A 17,819-nucleotide genomic window follows, 5' to 3' on the forward strand; every position below is an offset into this window, starting at 1 on the left:
AGCAGGGGAGAAGCAGATGTCAGGGGCTCCAGGGAGGCTGTGGCTGCAGTCCTAGGAGAGAGGTCAGCAGACTGAACTAGGGTGGTGGTGAATCTGTGGAGGGGTTTGAAGAACAGTGAGGAAGCAAAAAGCATAGAAATTGGTGACCAATTGATAGGAGAGAGGGAAGACTGTCAAGAACAAATGGTAGGATCCCAACATTCAGGACAGAATGGGTATGATGACTTTCAAGAGATGTGATGGGTGATCAGGCTTGTTTAGGGGGACAGGATAGGCTGACGTGGAAGTCCATGGTCACCATCCATCTCCAGAGTTCTTTTCATTTTGCAAATCTGAAACTCTGTGCCCATTCTCACCTCCACCGAACCCTGGCAACCTCCATTCATTTTCCATCTCTATGCATTTGACTCCCACGTACCTCATGTAAGTGGAATTGTACAGGATTTGTCCATTTGTGTCCCATGTGTCAGAATTTCCTTCCTTTTGTGGCTGAATAATATTTCCTTGCATGAGTACACCACATTCTGTTTGTCCATTTGTCCCTGGATGGACACCTGGGTAGCTTCTACTTTTTAGCTATTGTGAATAATGCTGCTGTGAACATGGGTGTACAAATATCTCTCTGAGTCTCTGCTTTCAGTCCTTTTGGATATTTGCCTGGAAATGGAATCGCTGGATCACAGAATTCTGTTTTTAATTTTTTGAGGCACTAACATGGATAGTTTTATGTTATAGGAATTTTACCTCCATTTAAAAAAAGAAGAGAGAATGAGGAAAGGATTTTCAATGACTGAAGAGGGGGTGAAGTAGGCTGGATAGAATGGGGCTCCCAGCTGCCAATCTACTAGGAATTCTCAGGTCACCTTGGAACAAGGCCATCAGGGAAGCCAACGTCTGGTAGTTTCTCAACTATACATGGGCTTAGAATAAATGACAAAGAAAAAAGTGGGGACCTGAACTAAGCCTAAGGCAGCAAGACTACACAAGCTCATGAACACTACAATAAAAAGAATTTGTTGGCCGGGCGCAGTGCCTCATGCCTGTAATCCTAGCACTGTAGGAGGCCAAGGTGGGTGGATCACCTGAGGTCAGGAGTTCGAGACCAGTGTGTCCAACATGGTGAAACCCCATCACTACTAAAAATACAAAAATTAGCTGGGCGTGGTGGTGCACGCCTGTAATCTCAACTACTCGGGAGGCTGAGACAGGAGAATCCCTTGAACCCAGGAGGTGGAGGTTGCAGTGAGGCGAGAGCATGCCACTGCACTTCAGCCAGGGCAACAGAGCAAGACTCTGTCTCACAAAAAGAAAAAGAAAAAGAGAAAGAAAAAGAAAAGTATTTGTTGATGACCAAAAGTTCCTTTTGGGACTTTACAATACAAAGGGAGTAGCAAGCCCAGAGGAGACGATGCTACAGAAACTCAATCAGAAGCATGAAGTGTGGGTGCTGCTAACAACAGTCACGGTGAATGGTAAGACGGTGTGTAGCTGGCACGCCTCGAGTGGCACCCACCAGCCAGGCGCGGTGTTGCCTGCCGTGTGATCGCGGTCTCTCCTCACGGTGGCTCGAGGCCGTGGCTGCTGTGACCCTAGATAATACACATTGATTACAGTGCTGGCGGAAGATGAGGGTGACTGCTCGAGGCACTTTCTAGATCCACTCATTCATACCACTGGCCTTTTTCCTAAGTAAAATCACTTTTCTTTTTATATTTTATTGTCCCCCAAAGTTCACATTAAACCCTCAGCACCCCAGAATGAAAATGTATTTGGAGATAGGGTCTTTAAAGAGGTAAGTAAGGTCAAATGAGGTACTATGGTTGGGCCCCCATCCATATGACCCCAATCCAGTCTGAATGGTGTCCTTACAGAAAGAGGAAATATGGACACAGACACCAGAGATGTGTGTGCACAGAAGACAGAGCACATGAGGACACAGGGGGAAGGTGCCATCTGCAAGCCAAAGAGAGAGGCCTCACAAGAAACCAACCCTGCTGACACCTTGATCTGACAATTCCAGCATTTACAACAGTGAGAAAATCAACTGTGGTCTAAGCCACCCAATCTGTGTGTGTGTATATGTGTGTGTGTGTGTGTGTGTGTGTGTGTGTGTCTGTGTGTTTATAGCAGCCTGAGAAGACTAATAAAATCTCGAAATACAGAAGTGGTTTAAACACATTCAAATAACATTATGTCTGAACACTGCTTCCAAGTGACCCCTGAAAACACAACCACATCCTGCCTTATCCATTTTAACCTACAGTTACAGCACTTCGTCAAACATACTTAGATTTCTGGAAGAGTATGCAGCAGTGCATATTAACACGTTTTCTTAACTGCCAATTTAAAAGCATATAGATTTATGTTTACCCACTCTGATGAAAGGACTCACAAGCAGAGAAATCGCAGGTGATAAAAATGTGTGTACTACTGTGCACCACACAGTAGAATTTAAGCTTTCTGCATCAAATTATTGTCCATTCATAGGTATTTTTGTCCTCACATTGTAGCTTGGAGGAGGCTCAGTTAATGCTATCGCTGAAGTGCGTGTTGAGAAAAGTGCTCTAAATGATTACAATTTGAGCTTCCCCCAACCCAGCTTGGACGTGTGACTTCACCTCCTCTCGTGTGCACAAAACAACCTAGGGCCGGAGAATCCAATCTGCCAGTGATGTCCTTGTGGTCCTCAGAATACAAATACAGCTTCTACTCAGACATCAACATGACGCCTGCCTCTTCCGCCCCAAGCTCCTGCTGTTTTCCTTTGTTCCAGGCAAATTCTGTTTTCTCAATAAAAAGCCCAGACAAAGAGTTCAACCGCCCTCTGCAGTATAGACAGTGCTCTGTTAGACACTCCGAATGCCAGAGACCAGAGGATCAAAGAAGAAGGACGTGGGACTCTGGAACAGGAACTAGTTAAAAATCTGACACAGCCTTAGAGGGCAGGCCGTTATTAAGAACTAGTAAACAGATTTACCTAGAGGCCAGCTTTCTCCTACGGGTTAGGTGGAGGGAATTCTTTGAATAAAAAATAGCTGCCTAGATTGCAAAACAAAACAAAACAGAACAAAAATCTCACAACCAGGTCACTTAAAATAGTGTTTAGAGAATGAGTGACTTTTGTTTCCCTGAAATATAAATGATTGAAAAAGCTTGTTTATTCTTCAACTTTCCCCCTAGCATTTGTGATGCACATGCTGAGGCAATGAACTAGCACAGACGTCGAAGATAAAACAACCATTACAACCCAGTAACATGTAAATGCAAGAAAGTAAGAGTATTGGTTATGAAAGGCACCTTTAATACCAGGGCTAAACTAATTTGTTATAAATATTCTGGCAACATCTAATGTTAAACTTAAAATGTTTTGAAAACATAAAAATCCTGTAGCATCCTGGGTCACTTACTCCCTAAGAAAATACCTCATTGTGGCATATGATCTGTTTCATTGTCAAAATAATTTATTATAGAATTGTATCACAGAGTTGATGGTGTGACATACTTTTAAGCCTTAAAAACTAAAAATGATTTTAAGTATATCTGGTATCTCATCCACAGTAGTCTCAGTGAATTCAATTTCCATTTGGCTGAATTCAATAACTAATATTGAGTGTCTACCATATGCAAGGCACTGTGCCTTGACATGCAGACCAGGCACCAGCACTACCTACACTGACATTGCGATCTCTCAAAAAAGATGAGTCTTAGCTCACACGTCTGGCCCTAAACTAGAGCCAGTTGCCAATTTCTTACTTTGTATTCAATAGATATCAAATGAAACCAGTATAGAAAATGTGTCCCCTGAAATAATGGGACTGAAGGAAACCAGTGTCTTCCTAAGTGAGATTACTTTCCTAAAATTAACTTACATTTTTTCAAAAAAAAAAAGGAAGTAAAGATAATTTTATGACACTTCAATTTAAAAAGAAACTCCCAAAAATCTCGATCTTGCTTATATTGAATAGAATCATAGAAAAATGTTCTTGAGAAAGGACTATTACCACTGAGTCCATTTTGAAGATGAGGTCTTATATGTATTCCTTAAATTAAGAAGAGGAAAACTCCACAAATAGAAGGGGCAATTACTGCGACTCAAACAGTAAGGAAAGATAAAGCAGATCTATTAACGTTTATGAAATTAAATCACAGGCAATTTATTTTTGGTAGCATAAAATAAATTGATAAGTCAGCAAATCAAACTAAAGATAAAAGCTGAAAGTAATTCACTATTTTATCTAAGTTTCTTAACTAAAATATGAATGAGAGGTTTTAATCCAAGAAAAAGATAAGTAGCCAGCATCTCTTATATATTATTCTTTACTTAAGGTTCATAATAAGATGTCAACTATTCATTAGTTTTGTTTACATAATTTTGTCTGAAATCATTGCTTTCCCTTAAATATGGAACATAGACATGAAACAGATCCAGAGAGCTCCCTGTCTCCACCCAGGAGGATTACATTTAAGCAATCTAGGCAGCTCTTATGCTGAGGACCTAAGAGAGAATGAATCATTATTTAATGATAATAATCTATACTAAAAGAAAATTCTTCTAACCTAACCCCTTGGCCCCCATTTTGATCAAATAGCATTCTCTTCCCAACATAATGCAAAATCCAAACTGAAATGAACCTACAAAAGCTAACACTTGGCTGGGCGCGGTGGCTCACGCCTGTAATCCCAGCACTTTGGGAGGCCGAGGCTGGGCGAATCACGAGGTCGGGAGTTCGAGACCAGCCTGGCTAACACAGTGAAATCTCGTCTCTACTAAAAACACAAAAACTAGCCGGGCATGTTGGTGCATGCCTGTAGTCCTAGCTACTCGGGAGGCTGAGGCAGGAGAATTGCTTCAACCTGGGAGGCGGAGGTTGCAGTGAGCCGAGATCAGGCCACTGCACTCCAGCCTGGGCAACAGAGCAAGACTCTGTCTCAGGGAAAAAAAAAAAAAAAGTTAACACTTTCTGAGCACCTACTATGTGCTGGCCACCGTATGAGGGCATTTTAGTTCATTCAGCCCTAACAACATATCCAGCAGATGGGTATTATCCACTTCTGACAGAAAAGGGCACTGCAAGTTTTAAAAAGTGTAGTTTTGCCCAAAGAGGCACAGCTAGTCAAGTGAAGAGCTTGGATTCATCAAAAATACAAGTGAAAAAATTCCTACCAGATTGCTTCAACCAAAAACACTGCCAATTTTAGAGTACAGTCATGCATTACTTAATGACAACAAGGATACATTCTGAGAAATGCATTGTTAGCTGATTTTGTCATTGTTTGAACATCATAGAGTGTACTTACACAACCCTAGATGGTAGAGCCTACTATACACCTAGGCTATCTGTGGTCTAGCCCGCTGCTCCTAAGCCAGAAACCTGTGTAGCGTGTGACTGTACAGAATGCTGGAGGCAATGGTAACACAATGGTAAGGATTTGTGTATCTAAACATAGAAAAGAGGCAGTAAAAATATTGGTCGGGTGCAGGGGCTCACGCCTGTAATCCCAGCATCTGGGAGGCTGAAGCAGGTGGATCACTTGAGGTCAGGAGTTCAAGACCAGCTTGGCCAACATGGTGAAACTCTGTCTCTACTAAAAATACAAAAATTAGCTGGGCGTGGTAGCAGGCACCTATAATCTAGCTACTCAGGAGGCTGAGGCAGGAGAATCCCTTGAACCTGGGAGGTGGAGGCTGCAGTGAGTTGAGATCGCACCACTGCACTCCAGCCTGGGTGACAAGAGTAAGACTCAGTCTCAAAAAAAAAAAAAAAAGGTATAATTTTATGGGACCACGGTCATATATACGCTATATGTGGTTTGCTGACTGAAACACTGTTACATGGCACATGACTGTACATTTATGTTTACCTAATCCGACCCCCAAAAAATCACTAACAGGGGACCCAAAAGTGACATAAATGTGTACTATTGTGCAGCACATATGAACTACGTTATTGCCAACTTGTAGGTATTACTACCCCCTTAAATTCCAGCTTGGAGAAGCTAGTTAATGCTAGCTAGTTAATGCCCGGCTAGTTTTTGTATTTTTAGTAGAGACGGGATTTCACTGTGTTAGCCAGGCTGGTCTCGAACTCCCGACCTCGTGATTTGCCCAGCCTCGGCCTCCCAAAGTGCTGGGATTACAGGCATGAGCCACCGCGCCCAGCCAAGTGTTAGCTTTTGTAGGTTCATTTCAGTTTGGATTTTGCATTATGTTGGGAAGAGAGTGCTATTTGCTCAAAATGGGGGCCAAGGGGTTAGGTTAGAAGAATTTTCTTTTAGTATAGATTATTATCATTAAATAATGATTCATTCTCTCTTAGGTCCTCAGCATAAGAGCTGCCTAGATTGCTTAAATGTAATCCTCCCGGGTAGAGACGGGGAGCTCTCTGGATCTGTTTCATGTCTATGTTCCATATTTAAGGGAAAGCAATGATTTCAGACAAAATTATGTAAACAAAACTAATGAATAGTTGACATCTTATTATGAACCTTAAGCACTAGAGAGTGGGTTTTGGAAAGTGTGCTCTAGACGTCAGAATCTGTGCCGTGCCCACCCTCAGTCTGAATACGCAATGTCACCTCCCCTGAAGCTACTTCAAAGGGTGAGTAGATCATCTGGAAGATGATTAAGACCTCATTAGAGTCGTCTGTTTCATTGATATTGTCTGCTTTTAAATGATTTCTTTTCAATTTTGGCTGAGTGGAATTTTAATGAATCTTATCAAAATCATTAAAAAAAAAACACACACAACAAAGAAAAACCCAAGTATTCGGTCATGGTCTTACACTAAATACTGCACGACAGGAAATGTTCTTATTCAGCCCAAGAACTTAACAGATATCCTAGTAAGATCTCTTTAAAAGAAATCTGGCAGCTAGGTACCTTAGCATTGAGGGGACACACAGACAGAGCACTTCTGAAAAGCTGTTCCTCACTCCGCCACTCGCTGCTGCGCACCACACATCTCAGCATGTTGATGAATAAGATCCCCAGCACGACAGCGGCAATGAGTTTCTTAAGAACAGAGAGACATGGTAAATGTCACCGGTGAGATGCGTCCAGTCATCTTGTTCATCAACTGGCACCACTCTCGGTTGATACCTTTTTCCTGGTGTGTTTGCTCAGGGCTCCGAATCCAAAAGTCAGCAGCACACAGTACCCAACGCTGGGGAGGTAGAGGACGCGCTCCGCGACCACGAAGCCCACTCGGAAGAACAGGTTACTCGCGGGGAGAAATGGGATAACGAGAAATCCCAGGCCCAGAGTAAGAATCCTGGACGATGAAAAGTATTTAAATAAATGGCTATTTCCAGACTTCTCAAGAAAAACATCCTACTCCACGTTAAATTAATGCTAAAGACCTTTTCTTTTCCATGCCATCAACTGAGAAAAGATATTGTTGTCAGCCAAAGGATATCCTCAGTAGAGAGAGTTTAGCTTGGTAGCAATAGGATAAGGCACAAAAATATTCCTCCGGCACTTCACAGCAAGTCTAAGGGTAAAACTTAAAAGCCACACAATTCGTATGGAGAAAGTTAGAATGATCACATTTCTGAGGCCTTATTAATTCACCTACTCCTTACTATGCCTCAAACCATTTAGGTACTGAACAGTTCAGTGGATATTGTTGGTCTTAATTAATTCAAAAACTGTCCCAATCAGTTTTCACGGGGAAAAAATAATTCCTCCAAAATGTAATGAGAATAATAACACTTAAGTTTAAAGTTTATGAAATTTGAAATAAATACCATTTTTTGGTTGCTACATCACCACCATAAATTTCAGTCAGGGAGATACGAAGCTGAGCATTGAAACACTTCTAGAACCACTCGATCATTCCCAATGTCCCCTATGATGCAAGAGGATGAATTAAGACTCTAGGTCAATTTTGGTGGCTCCTTCTTGGGCCCTGTGGCTACAATATTTCTTTAAAAATCCCATTTTCTGTGGATAAGGGAACTGGGAATAAAGTTTGTGGCTCTTTAGAATTACCAACCAATTTAAGACACAGGTAAACTTAAAACTTAATTTATTTTGAGAAATTACTAATCTAATTCCATAAACACTTAGGCTTAAAGGAAATCACCTTAAACAGTTTTCTTTTTCATGAAACACATTTGTTTTCCCCAATTATTTTCTCAATAACTTTTTTTTTTTCCATCAAGAAAGAACAGTCTCTTTGGGGCAATGGCTTATTTTGTACCCAGCTACAACAGAAGGAATCATGGCAGTGTTCACCAGGGTGTTTTGAGGAAGAATTGTGCAATAATGGGCACAACACACATCAATTACACTCTCTGTTCTGACCGTAAATTACTCTTTACCACCTATGGCGAAAAGGATCGCAAAATGCTACTTCCTAGGGAAAGGGGGAGGGAGGGATGAAGCAGTCATCCGTAGCCCCTCTTCCAACCTCGCTCCCCACACGCGGAAGCCAGCCATGGATTCCAAATGGATGGAACTCATCCTAGCCATAAATATGCATTTGAAACAAATGTCCTTAGACGTGACTTCCACAAAATCATTAAAATGATCAGCGCAGGATTTCACAAAACGCTTCTGACTCAACCAGCGTGGAACTTAAGATTCAGTGCTGCCTCTTACCTTCTCTTGTGGCCGTCTTCAGAGCACAGGGCTTGGCATATTAGGCCAATTAGGCAGAACCAGAGTGCTGCAAGTGCAATTACCCTCCAGTCGCTGACGGACTTAATGAGGGGGATGCAGCCCATTGACCAATCAAAACACAGCCACCAGGGACACAGCAGCAGCCAGGCATTCAATGAATAGTAGTAATTGTAGTTTATGGCCTGTCAGTCAAAAGGAAAACAAACATCTAGTTGATAGTGAACTTAAAAAACACATATATATGCACTAACTTCACTTTGGAGGCACTCATATGCTTCTATTCAATGAAAGCAGTTGTATCAAATAAAATGTTGCCAACTTGTATTGGGTATGTGACTGTAGTCTGTAAAAATGTATTAAATGTATTCAGATTTTGGTATATAAAAATATGGCAAAGCCACCAGATTATGCAATACATTCGTTATATTTCTGGCCAAGCTATGATCTATTTGCTGCCTGAAGCCCGTGACCTCTAAATCTGAGGCCCCAGGGTCACCTATGCACCCAGTAACATAACAGGCTTCCATGGCTGTTCTCTTGATTTTGGTCTCTATGAAACGCACAGCTAAGAATTTGTGGTTTGATACCCTTGCCTTTAGAAAAAAGGCAAACCTAAAAGAATAGTCTTGACACTACTAGTCTTCTAAAGATACCACCAAGGTTATATTTAGCCTTAACCCAGCCACAGGGTTAGGGAGCCCTTTCACAGGACTGGCAAGGACTCTGATGTGAGAAGGAACCACCCTCTTTACTCTTTGTTAGAACGGAAATGCAAGAAGCTTCCGCATGCCCTGTCAACCCCCTCAGGAAGACCTGCTTTCATCTCAGAACATCTTTAGTGATGTCAAACAAACATGGAGGTGGCCCGTGTATTGGGGATTTCGTTGGCGTGGAGAGGAGTGAGATGAGGAGGAGGGGTGAGGGATCTGGGAATCTGGTGGGGGAAGAAAACAGTCCAGGGGGCGGCAGGCTCAGAACTCACCCTCACCAGCATGCTGTCAGCAAAGGAGGCCGGGTTGTCCACCTCGGTGAAGGCCGGCGGGCCCGTGCCCATGATCCTCCAGCGCACGTAGAGCATCCCAGCCCCTCCGGAGGTGAGCAGGGTCATCCTGAAGAGGAGGCCCCCGTTCCTGAGCATGCCGAGATTCTGCAAGGACACCGCAAAGCCCCAGAGGTGGCTGATTTTCAAATAAAAGTGTGGCTGAGCCAGGTACAGATGTGCAGCAATTCTGCCTGAACTACTTCAACACTGTGCTTTAAAAGGCTGATTATTGTAGAATTCAAAATCACAAGGAATATTTGAGAATGGCATTTTAAATCAGCTGGTACTTGACATTTTCCATGTCTGGGCTGGAGATAAAAGTACAGACTCACCTCTAATGACTTGTCCTTATGTAGTACCTTCTGGACAATTTCCAGAACATTGAATTTGCCTATCACCAAGATGTCAAATACCGCATTTAAACCCTAAGAAAGCAAAGCAAGACAATCAGCCACGGGAGAGCTTGGCTGTGTTAGGCAGCAATTATACTTCACAATTTCATTACTCAATCTAGGCAAGGAACACACAGACTAGAGAATCATGGAAGACCTCTGCAGCTCTTTAAAAAAAACACAAAACAGCCCTACGTTTCTATGAAATTAGCTCAAGGTAATAGATCATATTTATTATTTAGTAAGCCCCTGATAGTAACGATTTCACAGTCTGCGTGTAGGAGTTCTACAAGATTCAGGATAGCTAGAAATTTGGGATTCCTAGGAAAAGCCCTCGAGAGATCCCCCCCTCCCCACTTTTTTTGGTCACTATAAAACAGTCCTTTAGTTCATGCAACAGAGTGTTTTCCTGGGCAGTAATCATACTGGAAGATAAAGGCAGCCATCAACCTCAAAAACCCAGCCACGTAAGTGAACCTTAAGTGCCACTGGACTGCGGCATCTTTAGAAACAGGATGGACACACGTGATAATCTCTAATGGAACTCTGGAGATCTCTTGTGCAGAAATCTAGTTGTCCGGTAGTTTTCTCGCTGGGTTACAGGTAGATGACATCTCCCAGCCTCCCCTGCAGTTAAGCTAGGTCGCAGGGCTGAGTTCTAGCCTTATGGAATGTGGGAGAAGTGACACGTACCATTTTGGATGTTTGGTTGTAAAACTTAGGCACACATTCCCACTTGGTTTCCCCTTCCAGCTGGCTGGAATGGAGATGCCCAGGGTGACTTTGGAAACCACACATTGATGAGAGCAGGCCTCTGCCAGGTGGGGCCGTGGTGTGGAGGACGGCCACCTCTATCAATTTACAGCTCTGCCCATGACCCATGAGGGGAACAACAAATAACTTCAATTAGCAGTCCACCTATGTTAACAGTTTCCAATAGCACCATGATAGTTACTTTCTAGCAGGTAAAATTAAACCTGTAGTTACAGGCGAAAGGAGAGATGGGCCCTGGATTCTATTCTCTCTCCTGCAATGGACTTTCTTTTTTGTTTTCTTTTTGAGATGGAGTCTTGCTCTGTCACCCAGGCTGGAGTGCAGTGGCGCCATCTCGGCTCACTGCAAGCTCCGCCCCCTGGGTTCACGCCATTTTCCTGCCTCAGCCTCCCGAGTATCTGGGACTACAGGCGCCCGCCCCAACACCTGGCTAATTTTTTATATATTTAGTAGAGACGGGGTTTCACCATGTTAGCCAGGATGGTCTCGATCTCCTGACCTCGTGATCTACCCGCCTCGGCCTCCCAAAGTGCTGGGACTACAGGCGTGAGCCACCGCGCCCGGCCTGGACTTTCTATAAATGTCACTGCTACAGGCAAAGTCATCGACAGAACTCCCTGCCCAATCTGGATAAAGTGGTCTGCAGATACTCAGTGGATATTGTTAAAGCTGCCCCTAAACGACTTGGGTCTCTTTAATATGATCTTCTTTGCAGCAAAGGAGATCACACATCATCAGAAGTCAGTGGTAATTTGTGGTTTTCAGAGCAAGGATGACATCCCTACTTAACCCTCTCCCAGAAATGCTGGGAGCCACTAATTATCCAATACATGGGCCAGTGCTGGGTTAATCAGTTCAAAGAATTTTGATTCTATTCACCCATGTGAGACATGATCTTAGTGGGTCACAGAAGACTGTTTCTGCCTGGTTGAAAACCACTTTCTAGAAGGCAGATGCTCCCTGTGTAGCAGCCATTGTCTTCTCACAGTTTTCCTGTGAGCTGCAGGACAGTTACCAAGGGGTGGCAGGGTCATGTGGTGAAGAGGCCTGAGCCAAACACAAGACTGCCCCCTTCCCTCTTAAATGCATCATCAAAATGGCCCCATTTTAATCCAATTTTTGAGAATAGCTACCTTTCACTGTATCTTTATTCATGTAAATTCAACCGAACTCTCTCCTGCTCCCGAAAAACGGCACAGAGGAGGCCTGGCGCGGTGGCTCATGCCTGTAATCCCAGCACTTTGGGAGGCCGAGGCGGGCGGATCACCTGAGGTCAGGAGTTCGAGACCAGCCTGGCCAACATGGTAAAACCCTGTCTCTACTAAAAATACAAAAATTAGCTGGACGTGATGGTGCATGCCTGTAATCCCAGCTACTCGGGAGGCTGAGGCAGGAGAATTGCTTGAACCTGGGAGGCGGAGGTTGTAGTGAGCTGAGATTGCACCACTGCACTCCAGCCAGAGCGACAAGAGAGAAACCCTGTCTCGAATAAAAATAAAAATAAAATAAAATAAACTAAAATAAAGTACTGCACAGAGGAGCCGCCTGAGGACCTTGTGGACGGAGATTCCGCCTCGGCAGGCCTGAGGAGTGGGTAGGGCCTGGGATCCTGAATTCCTAACACTCTCCCAGATACTGCTGATGCTCCTGGTCCTCAAACCACACTTCATATTAGGGAACAGTTCTAAAACCAGCGGTTCTCAGGGACGATTTTGCCCCCCAGGGGGTGTCTGGCACTGTCTGGAGACATTTTAGGTTGTCACAACTGAGAGGTTCCACCGGCATCTAGGAGGTAGAGGGCAGGGACGCCGCTAAACATCCCACAAACCCAGAACAGCCCCCACAAGAAAGAACTGTCGCTGTAAAACATTAACAGTGCCAAGGTTGAGAAACACTGTTTTAGAGCAAATTAAAAAAAAAAAATTAACTCATGAAATTCCAGTATCTTTCCATAGTAATTCTCCCTATACCATCTCCTTGCTAGCTTAATCTTAATAGATATAACCTAATAAAACCACTAATTTTTGCCTTGACTTGTATCAAGCCCCAAACAGCTTTAACTGTTCTTTCCTTTCCAAGCTATTTCTATATGATCATTCCAATCCCACAACTTGGCCAGGCGCGATGGCTCACGCCTGTAATCCCAAGGCTAGGAGTTTGAGACCAGCCTGGCCAACACAGGGAGACCCCATCTCCACAAAAAATTTTAGAAAATTAGCCGGGGCGGTGGCACACACCTACAGTACCAGCTACTTGGGAGGCTGAGGTGGGAGGATCATTGAGGCTGCAGTGAGCTATAATCATGCCACTGCCCTCCAGCCAGGGTGACAGAGTTGAGACTCTGTCTCAAAAAAAAAAAAAAAAAAAATTCCACATCTTTCCATTTCTCTACCTCTGTTCACAGCCTTAATTTCTATATTTTCTTCTAATAATATAAAGCAGCAAACTGGTTAGGATGGAGAAAAAGAAAAATGGATTTCAACACCTCTCCTTTCCTGGGTCTTTAATCCTAGCATCTACTCAGATCAGACTGAAAAGGTAGATGTCTTTCCACTCGAGAGAGCCCTCTCCCCCACCCCCCTGACACTGCCGGTGGAAGCCAAGGTATAGGTTCTTTCCAGGAAAACAATGTACCCCAAGAGAATACAGTGTATACACCATATTACACACAGAGAGACTTCAAGGCTTGAAGTTAAAACACGTGATTACCTGGCACATCTGGCATAAAAAGAGTCCTCTGAGAACAAACTCCCAATAGAAACATTAGCACCATTACAGATTCTCCTTTAAATACTAGACTAGTTATTATTCCTGTAATTTCAGGTCAAACATTTATGACCATGGAACACTTTGGTTCTAGCACTGCTTGAAGTTGCACTTGGGTGGTGATTAACTATAACCATAGGTAACCGCTGGGGGTGGGGGAATGACCAGAAGAGAGACAGAATGTGTGTGCACGTGAAGCTTTGAGTGGCTGCAGAACTCCTTTTCCTTCATCTTTTCTCTCTCTCTCTCTCTCTTTCTTTCTTTCTTTTTCTTTTTCATTCTTTTTTGATGTCGTTTCGCTGTTGTTGTCTAGGCTAGAGTGCAATGGCGCGATCTTGGCTTACCGCCACCTCCGCCTCCTGGGTTCAAGCGATTCTCCTGCCTCAACCTCCTGAGTAGTTGGGATTATAGGCATGCGCCACTGTGCCTGGCTAATTTCATAGTTTTAGTAGAGAAGGGGTTTCTCCATGTTGGTCAGGCTGGTCTCGAACTCCCGACCTCAGGTGATCTGCCCGCCTTGGCCTCCCAAAGTGCTGGGATTACAGGCGTGAGCTGTGGCGCCCGGCCCTGTTCCTTCATTTCTAAACTATCCACCAGCCTTTCTAGATCCAGGATCAAAACCATTGATGGGGTCAGTCCTAGGTAATCTAGGACTGCTGAAATATGTACAAGCATCCTAGAAAACTCAAACCATTCTTTTATCTTTTTCTACAGGGCCTCTCAAGAGGACTCATCACGGCTCCCTAAGAACTCCTCATTCACCATTTCTCCCCAGTTGCACATGACTGTCAAGAAAGTCAGTCAATTCTCCATCTGCAATGCCAGAATTGTGACAGCGAAAGCCATTTGTCCAGAAAGGTCTATCACCTCAAGCCAGCAATGGTCAGCCCCATTGTCTGGCAGGGCCAGCCCCAGATGTCTTTATAGGAGGGAAAAGGACACACAGAAAAAGCAGGCCCCGGCCATGTTTGGCTCTCACCAGCACAGTGATCCCTTGCTCTTTGCACAGCATGGCCACCGCTCCCAGAAAGATACTCAGCAGCACCCAGAAGGTGGAAGAATGTGCTCCCTCCTTGTTACCTGCCAATTAAGAGAACTGATCAGTGCAAAAGTCATGGAATGCAGCTCAGTTTTTTAGCATCAGGAACTAAAATTCTAAGCAAATACCTTAAACAACCATAACTTAAAAACAGGGTTTCGGCTTCAGACAGCACTTCTCTGTGGGCAAGAGTGCATTAGACAATACCTTCTAAATGGTACATATGTCCCCTCTCAAGGTTCTCCTGAGAACGTGCCCAGGGCCTTTGGGAGGCACTGTCATGAAGCCCTGGCCACAAAGACACCTCATGCCAGAGTCCCCACACAGCAGGTACCTTCTTCCCAACCTACCAATCACATGCTAGACCATTCTGATGAGTCTTTTTGAGAACTCCCACTGAGACTGCAAACAGTCCATCTGGTTTCAAGATGACCCCAGTGGTCACTGCTGCTGCCATGATGGAGCTGCTGGGAATGCCTCTGAGAATCTCCACCACTCCTGGAATAGGAGTTTGGGCCCTCTAGACACCAGGTGGCTTAGGATGGGTCTGCTCTGCTGCTCCCTGTGTGGAACAGCTCCGACCCCTACCAAAGGATACACGGCTACTGACAGAGCCGGCACCTACCTAGCACCTGGGGTGGGTAAAGACATGGACCAGGCTGGGCTGCCAATCTGCATGGGGGCTTGAGCACCAACAAGAAGCCAAAACATCCCCAGACGTGTAAACACTGTAAGACGCTCAGGTGGGCGGCAGCTCCAGTAACCACCACTGGTCCCTAAGTGGCCTTCTGCGAGCAGGGTCTGGCTGTACACTATCTGGTCGGTGGTGTGTGCAATTTGGGGGCCAGAACTAAACTGCTAGGGAGGAGAGGGAAGCTGCATGGATACTCCTCTCCGTTGTGAAGTCCTCACTCTTCATCTAAATGAATAAGCCAACATATAAAAAAGAGATCGGTATCAAGTGGGACAAAAGCAAACCTTCTTGGAGAATACAATTGTTAGCTCACCTGGCATTACTTGGTTCAATTCCACTTACAACCGAACTCCCGGTCTGAATGCCTATGGCTCTTTAAGTATCTGAATGCCAGCTCTGCCACTCACTGTGTGACACTGAGCAAGTGACTTTCACGGTCTCAAGGAACCCACCTATAAGGCGGGGGCAACATTACCGACCTCAGGATATATTTCAAAGGAAAAAATTACACAGGAACACCTGGCCATTTGTGTTAAAAACTCATAAAGAATGCTTGCAAATGCAAAATATATCTCTATGACAACACATAAGAAACTGACTAGTTTCTGAGAAGTTCTAAAATGAAGAATTAGGGTAGAAGATGGAGGAAGTCTTACTTTTCATTACATAACCTTCAGTACTCTTTACATTATCTTAACCATCTGCGTGTATTAAAAAACTATGTTAAAAACTAAACATGTTAAACATCATTTGGTATAATGCTGGGACTACAGAAATCATTTAATTAATGTTTGTGGCACTTGGGTCAGCCAAACCTGGTCAGCTTAGAGGGAGATGGAATTTCCAATGGGGCTTTGATGCAGTAGTCAAGTGGGTGGCTGATCAGCCACTGTGCCACATAATGTTCCAGACAACTGGATAGTGTAAAAAATATACCGTGAGTCTCATTAAACTGCCTGCTGGGGAAATCAACAAGTGTTTGTGTGTGTCCTGCAGACCCTGCACGGAGGGATAGAAAAATACTTATGAATACTTGAGATAGAATCAGCAACACCCCAGGATGGAAGGCCTTCCTATCCTGAAAACAGCCAGTGCGGTCTGGCCTGGGGCTGGGAGGCGCTTTTTTTTGAGACGGAGTCTCGCTCTTTCGCCCAGGCTGGAGTGCAGTGGCGCCATCTTGGCTCACTGCAAACTCCACCTCCCGGGTTCACGTCATTCTCCTGCCTCAGCCTCCTGAGTAGCTGGGACTACAGGCGCCCGCCACCACGCCCAGCTAATTTTTTGTATTTTTAGTAGAGACGGGGTTTCACCATGTTAGCCAGGATGGTCTCAATCTCCTGACCTCGTGATCCGCCTACCTTGGCCTCCCAAAGTGCTGGGATTACAGGCGTGAGCTACTGTGCCCAGCCGGGAGGTGCTCTTAACCTCAAATGCTCTACACTGGGGCTGAGACCCTGTCAAGATGAGAAGGCCTGTCCCCAGCTGGGCCCCCCGCTCTCAATGAACCATGAGCAGGACTAACTCCTGATGTGCCCAACGCCCGCAGCTTGCAGGACCAGCTACATGGCTGGGCTGCTAGGACAGCCTCCTCACTCCCACACAGGCTCCAGCGGCAGCAGAAAGTCTGCCCCTTTCAGCTTTTTGGGGGGAGAATCTCTGTGTATCAAATTTCTAGATTTAAAATACAAACAAATGGAATAGCTTTATACAAAAAGTTGACTTGGCTATTATAATTGAGGCACTTTAAAGCTTTTCACAAGGCCAACTGATCGACAGGAAAGCCTCGTTAACCGAGATCCCACTGTCTCATAAAACACAATGAACATTCTTTTTTTTTGAGATGGAGTATCACTCTGTCACCCAGGCTGGAGTGCAATGGCGTGATCTCGGCTCACTACAACCTCCGTGTCCCAGGTTCAAGAAACTCTCCTGCCTCGGCCTCCTGAGTAGCTGGGACTACAGGTGCATGCTACCACGCCCGGCTAATTTTTATATTTTTAGTAGAGATGGGGTTTCACCATGTTGGCCAGTCTGGTCCCGAACTCCTGACCTTGTGATCCACCCGCCTCGGCCTCCCAAAGTGCTGCGATTACAGGCGTGAGCCACTGGGCCCAGCCTAAACATTCTTGTTTTATGCCTTCTAATTATCTCTTTTGCCTTCAGGATAATGGTTCCTCTTCTGACCGTGGCTTTAAAGGCCTTGCTGAAGTTGCCACTGCAGGCCCTCTCCAGCCCCTCTCAGCGTACACACTCACTTCAGGCCCATTGCCCACTTGCAGTATCTCACCTGGGTGGGCTTACTGAGTTCCCTTGGGGCAGAACAGTCCTGGCAGAATCCTACCCAATCAATAAAGCTGTTAAATGCCACTTATGCTGTGAAACGCCAAACCCCACCCTCTCAGGCACGTCTCACTGCAATTCAATTGTTTCCTTCCACAGTTAAAAGAGCAAACACCCCTGCTGTATGCACACCTGACTGCCACTGTGAG

General features: G+C 44.7%; 1 protein-coding gene across 6 annotated transcripts in view; it reads right to left on the reverse strand.

Annotated features, from left to right (window-relative positions):
- TMTC4 (transmembrane O-mannosyltransferase targeting cadherins 4) overlaps positions 1-17,819 on the reverse strand; it is a 69,425-nt gene that overhangs the window by 22,326 nt on the left and 29,280 nt on the right. For 5 of the 6 annotated variants that reach the window (XM_032151230.2, XM_032151227.2, XM_058438037.1 and 2 more), the window contains 6 exons: positions 14,577-14,677; positions 9,998-10,090; positions 9,606-9,770; positions 8,603-8,805; positions 7,100-7,271; positions 6,881-7,012 (listed from right to left, as the gene is read on the reverse strand). In XM_032151230.2, coding sequence (XP_032007121.1) covers positions 6,881-7,012; positions 7,100-7,271; positions 8,603-8,805; positions 9,606-9,770; positions 9,998-10,090; positions 14,577-14,677 — 866 coding nt within the window. Of the gene's footprint in view, positions 1-6,880; positions 7,013-7,099; positions 7,272-8,602; positions 8,806-9,605; positions 9,771-9,997; positions 10,091-10,750; positions 10,925-14,576; positions 14,678-17,819 lie in introns of all 6 variants that reach the window. The other variant, XM_058438039.1, reaches the window with a different exon arrangement.

The sequence above is a fragment of the Hylobates moloch genome, unplaced genomic scaffold (assembly GCF_009828535.3).
Source record: "Hylobates moloch isolate HMO894 unplaced genomic scaffold, HMol_V3 SCAFFOLD_4, whole genome shotgun sequence".
Classification (NCBI taxonomy): domain Eukaryota; kingdom Metazoa; phylum Chordata; class Mammalia; order Primates; family Hylobatidae; genus Hylobates; species Hylobates moloch.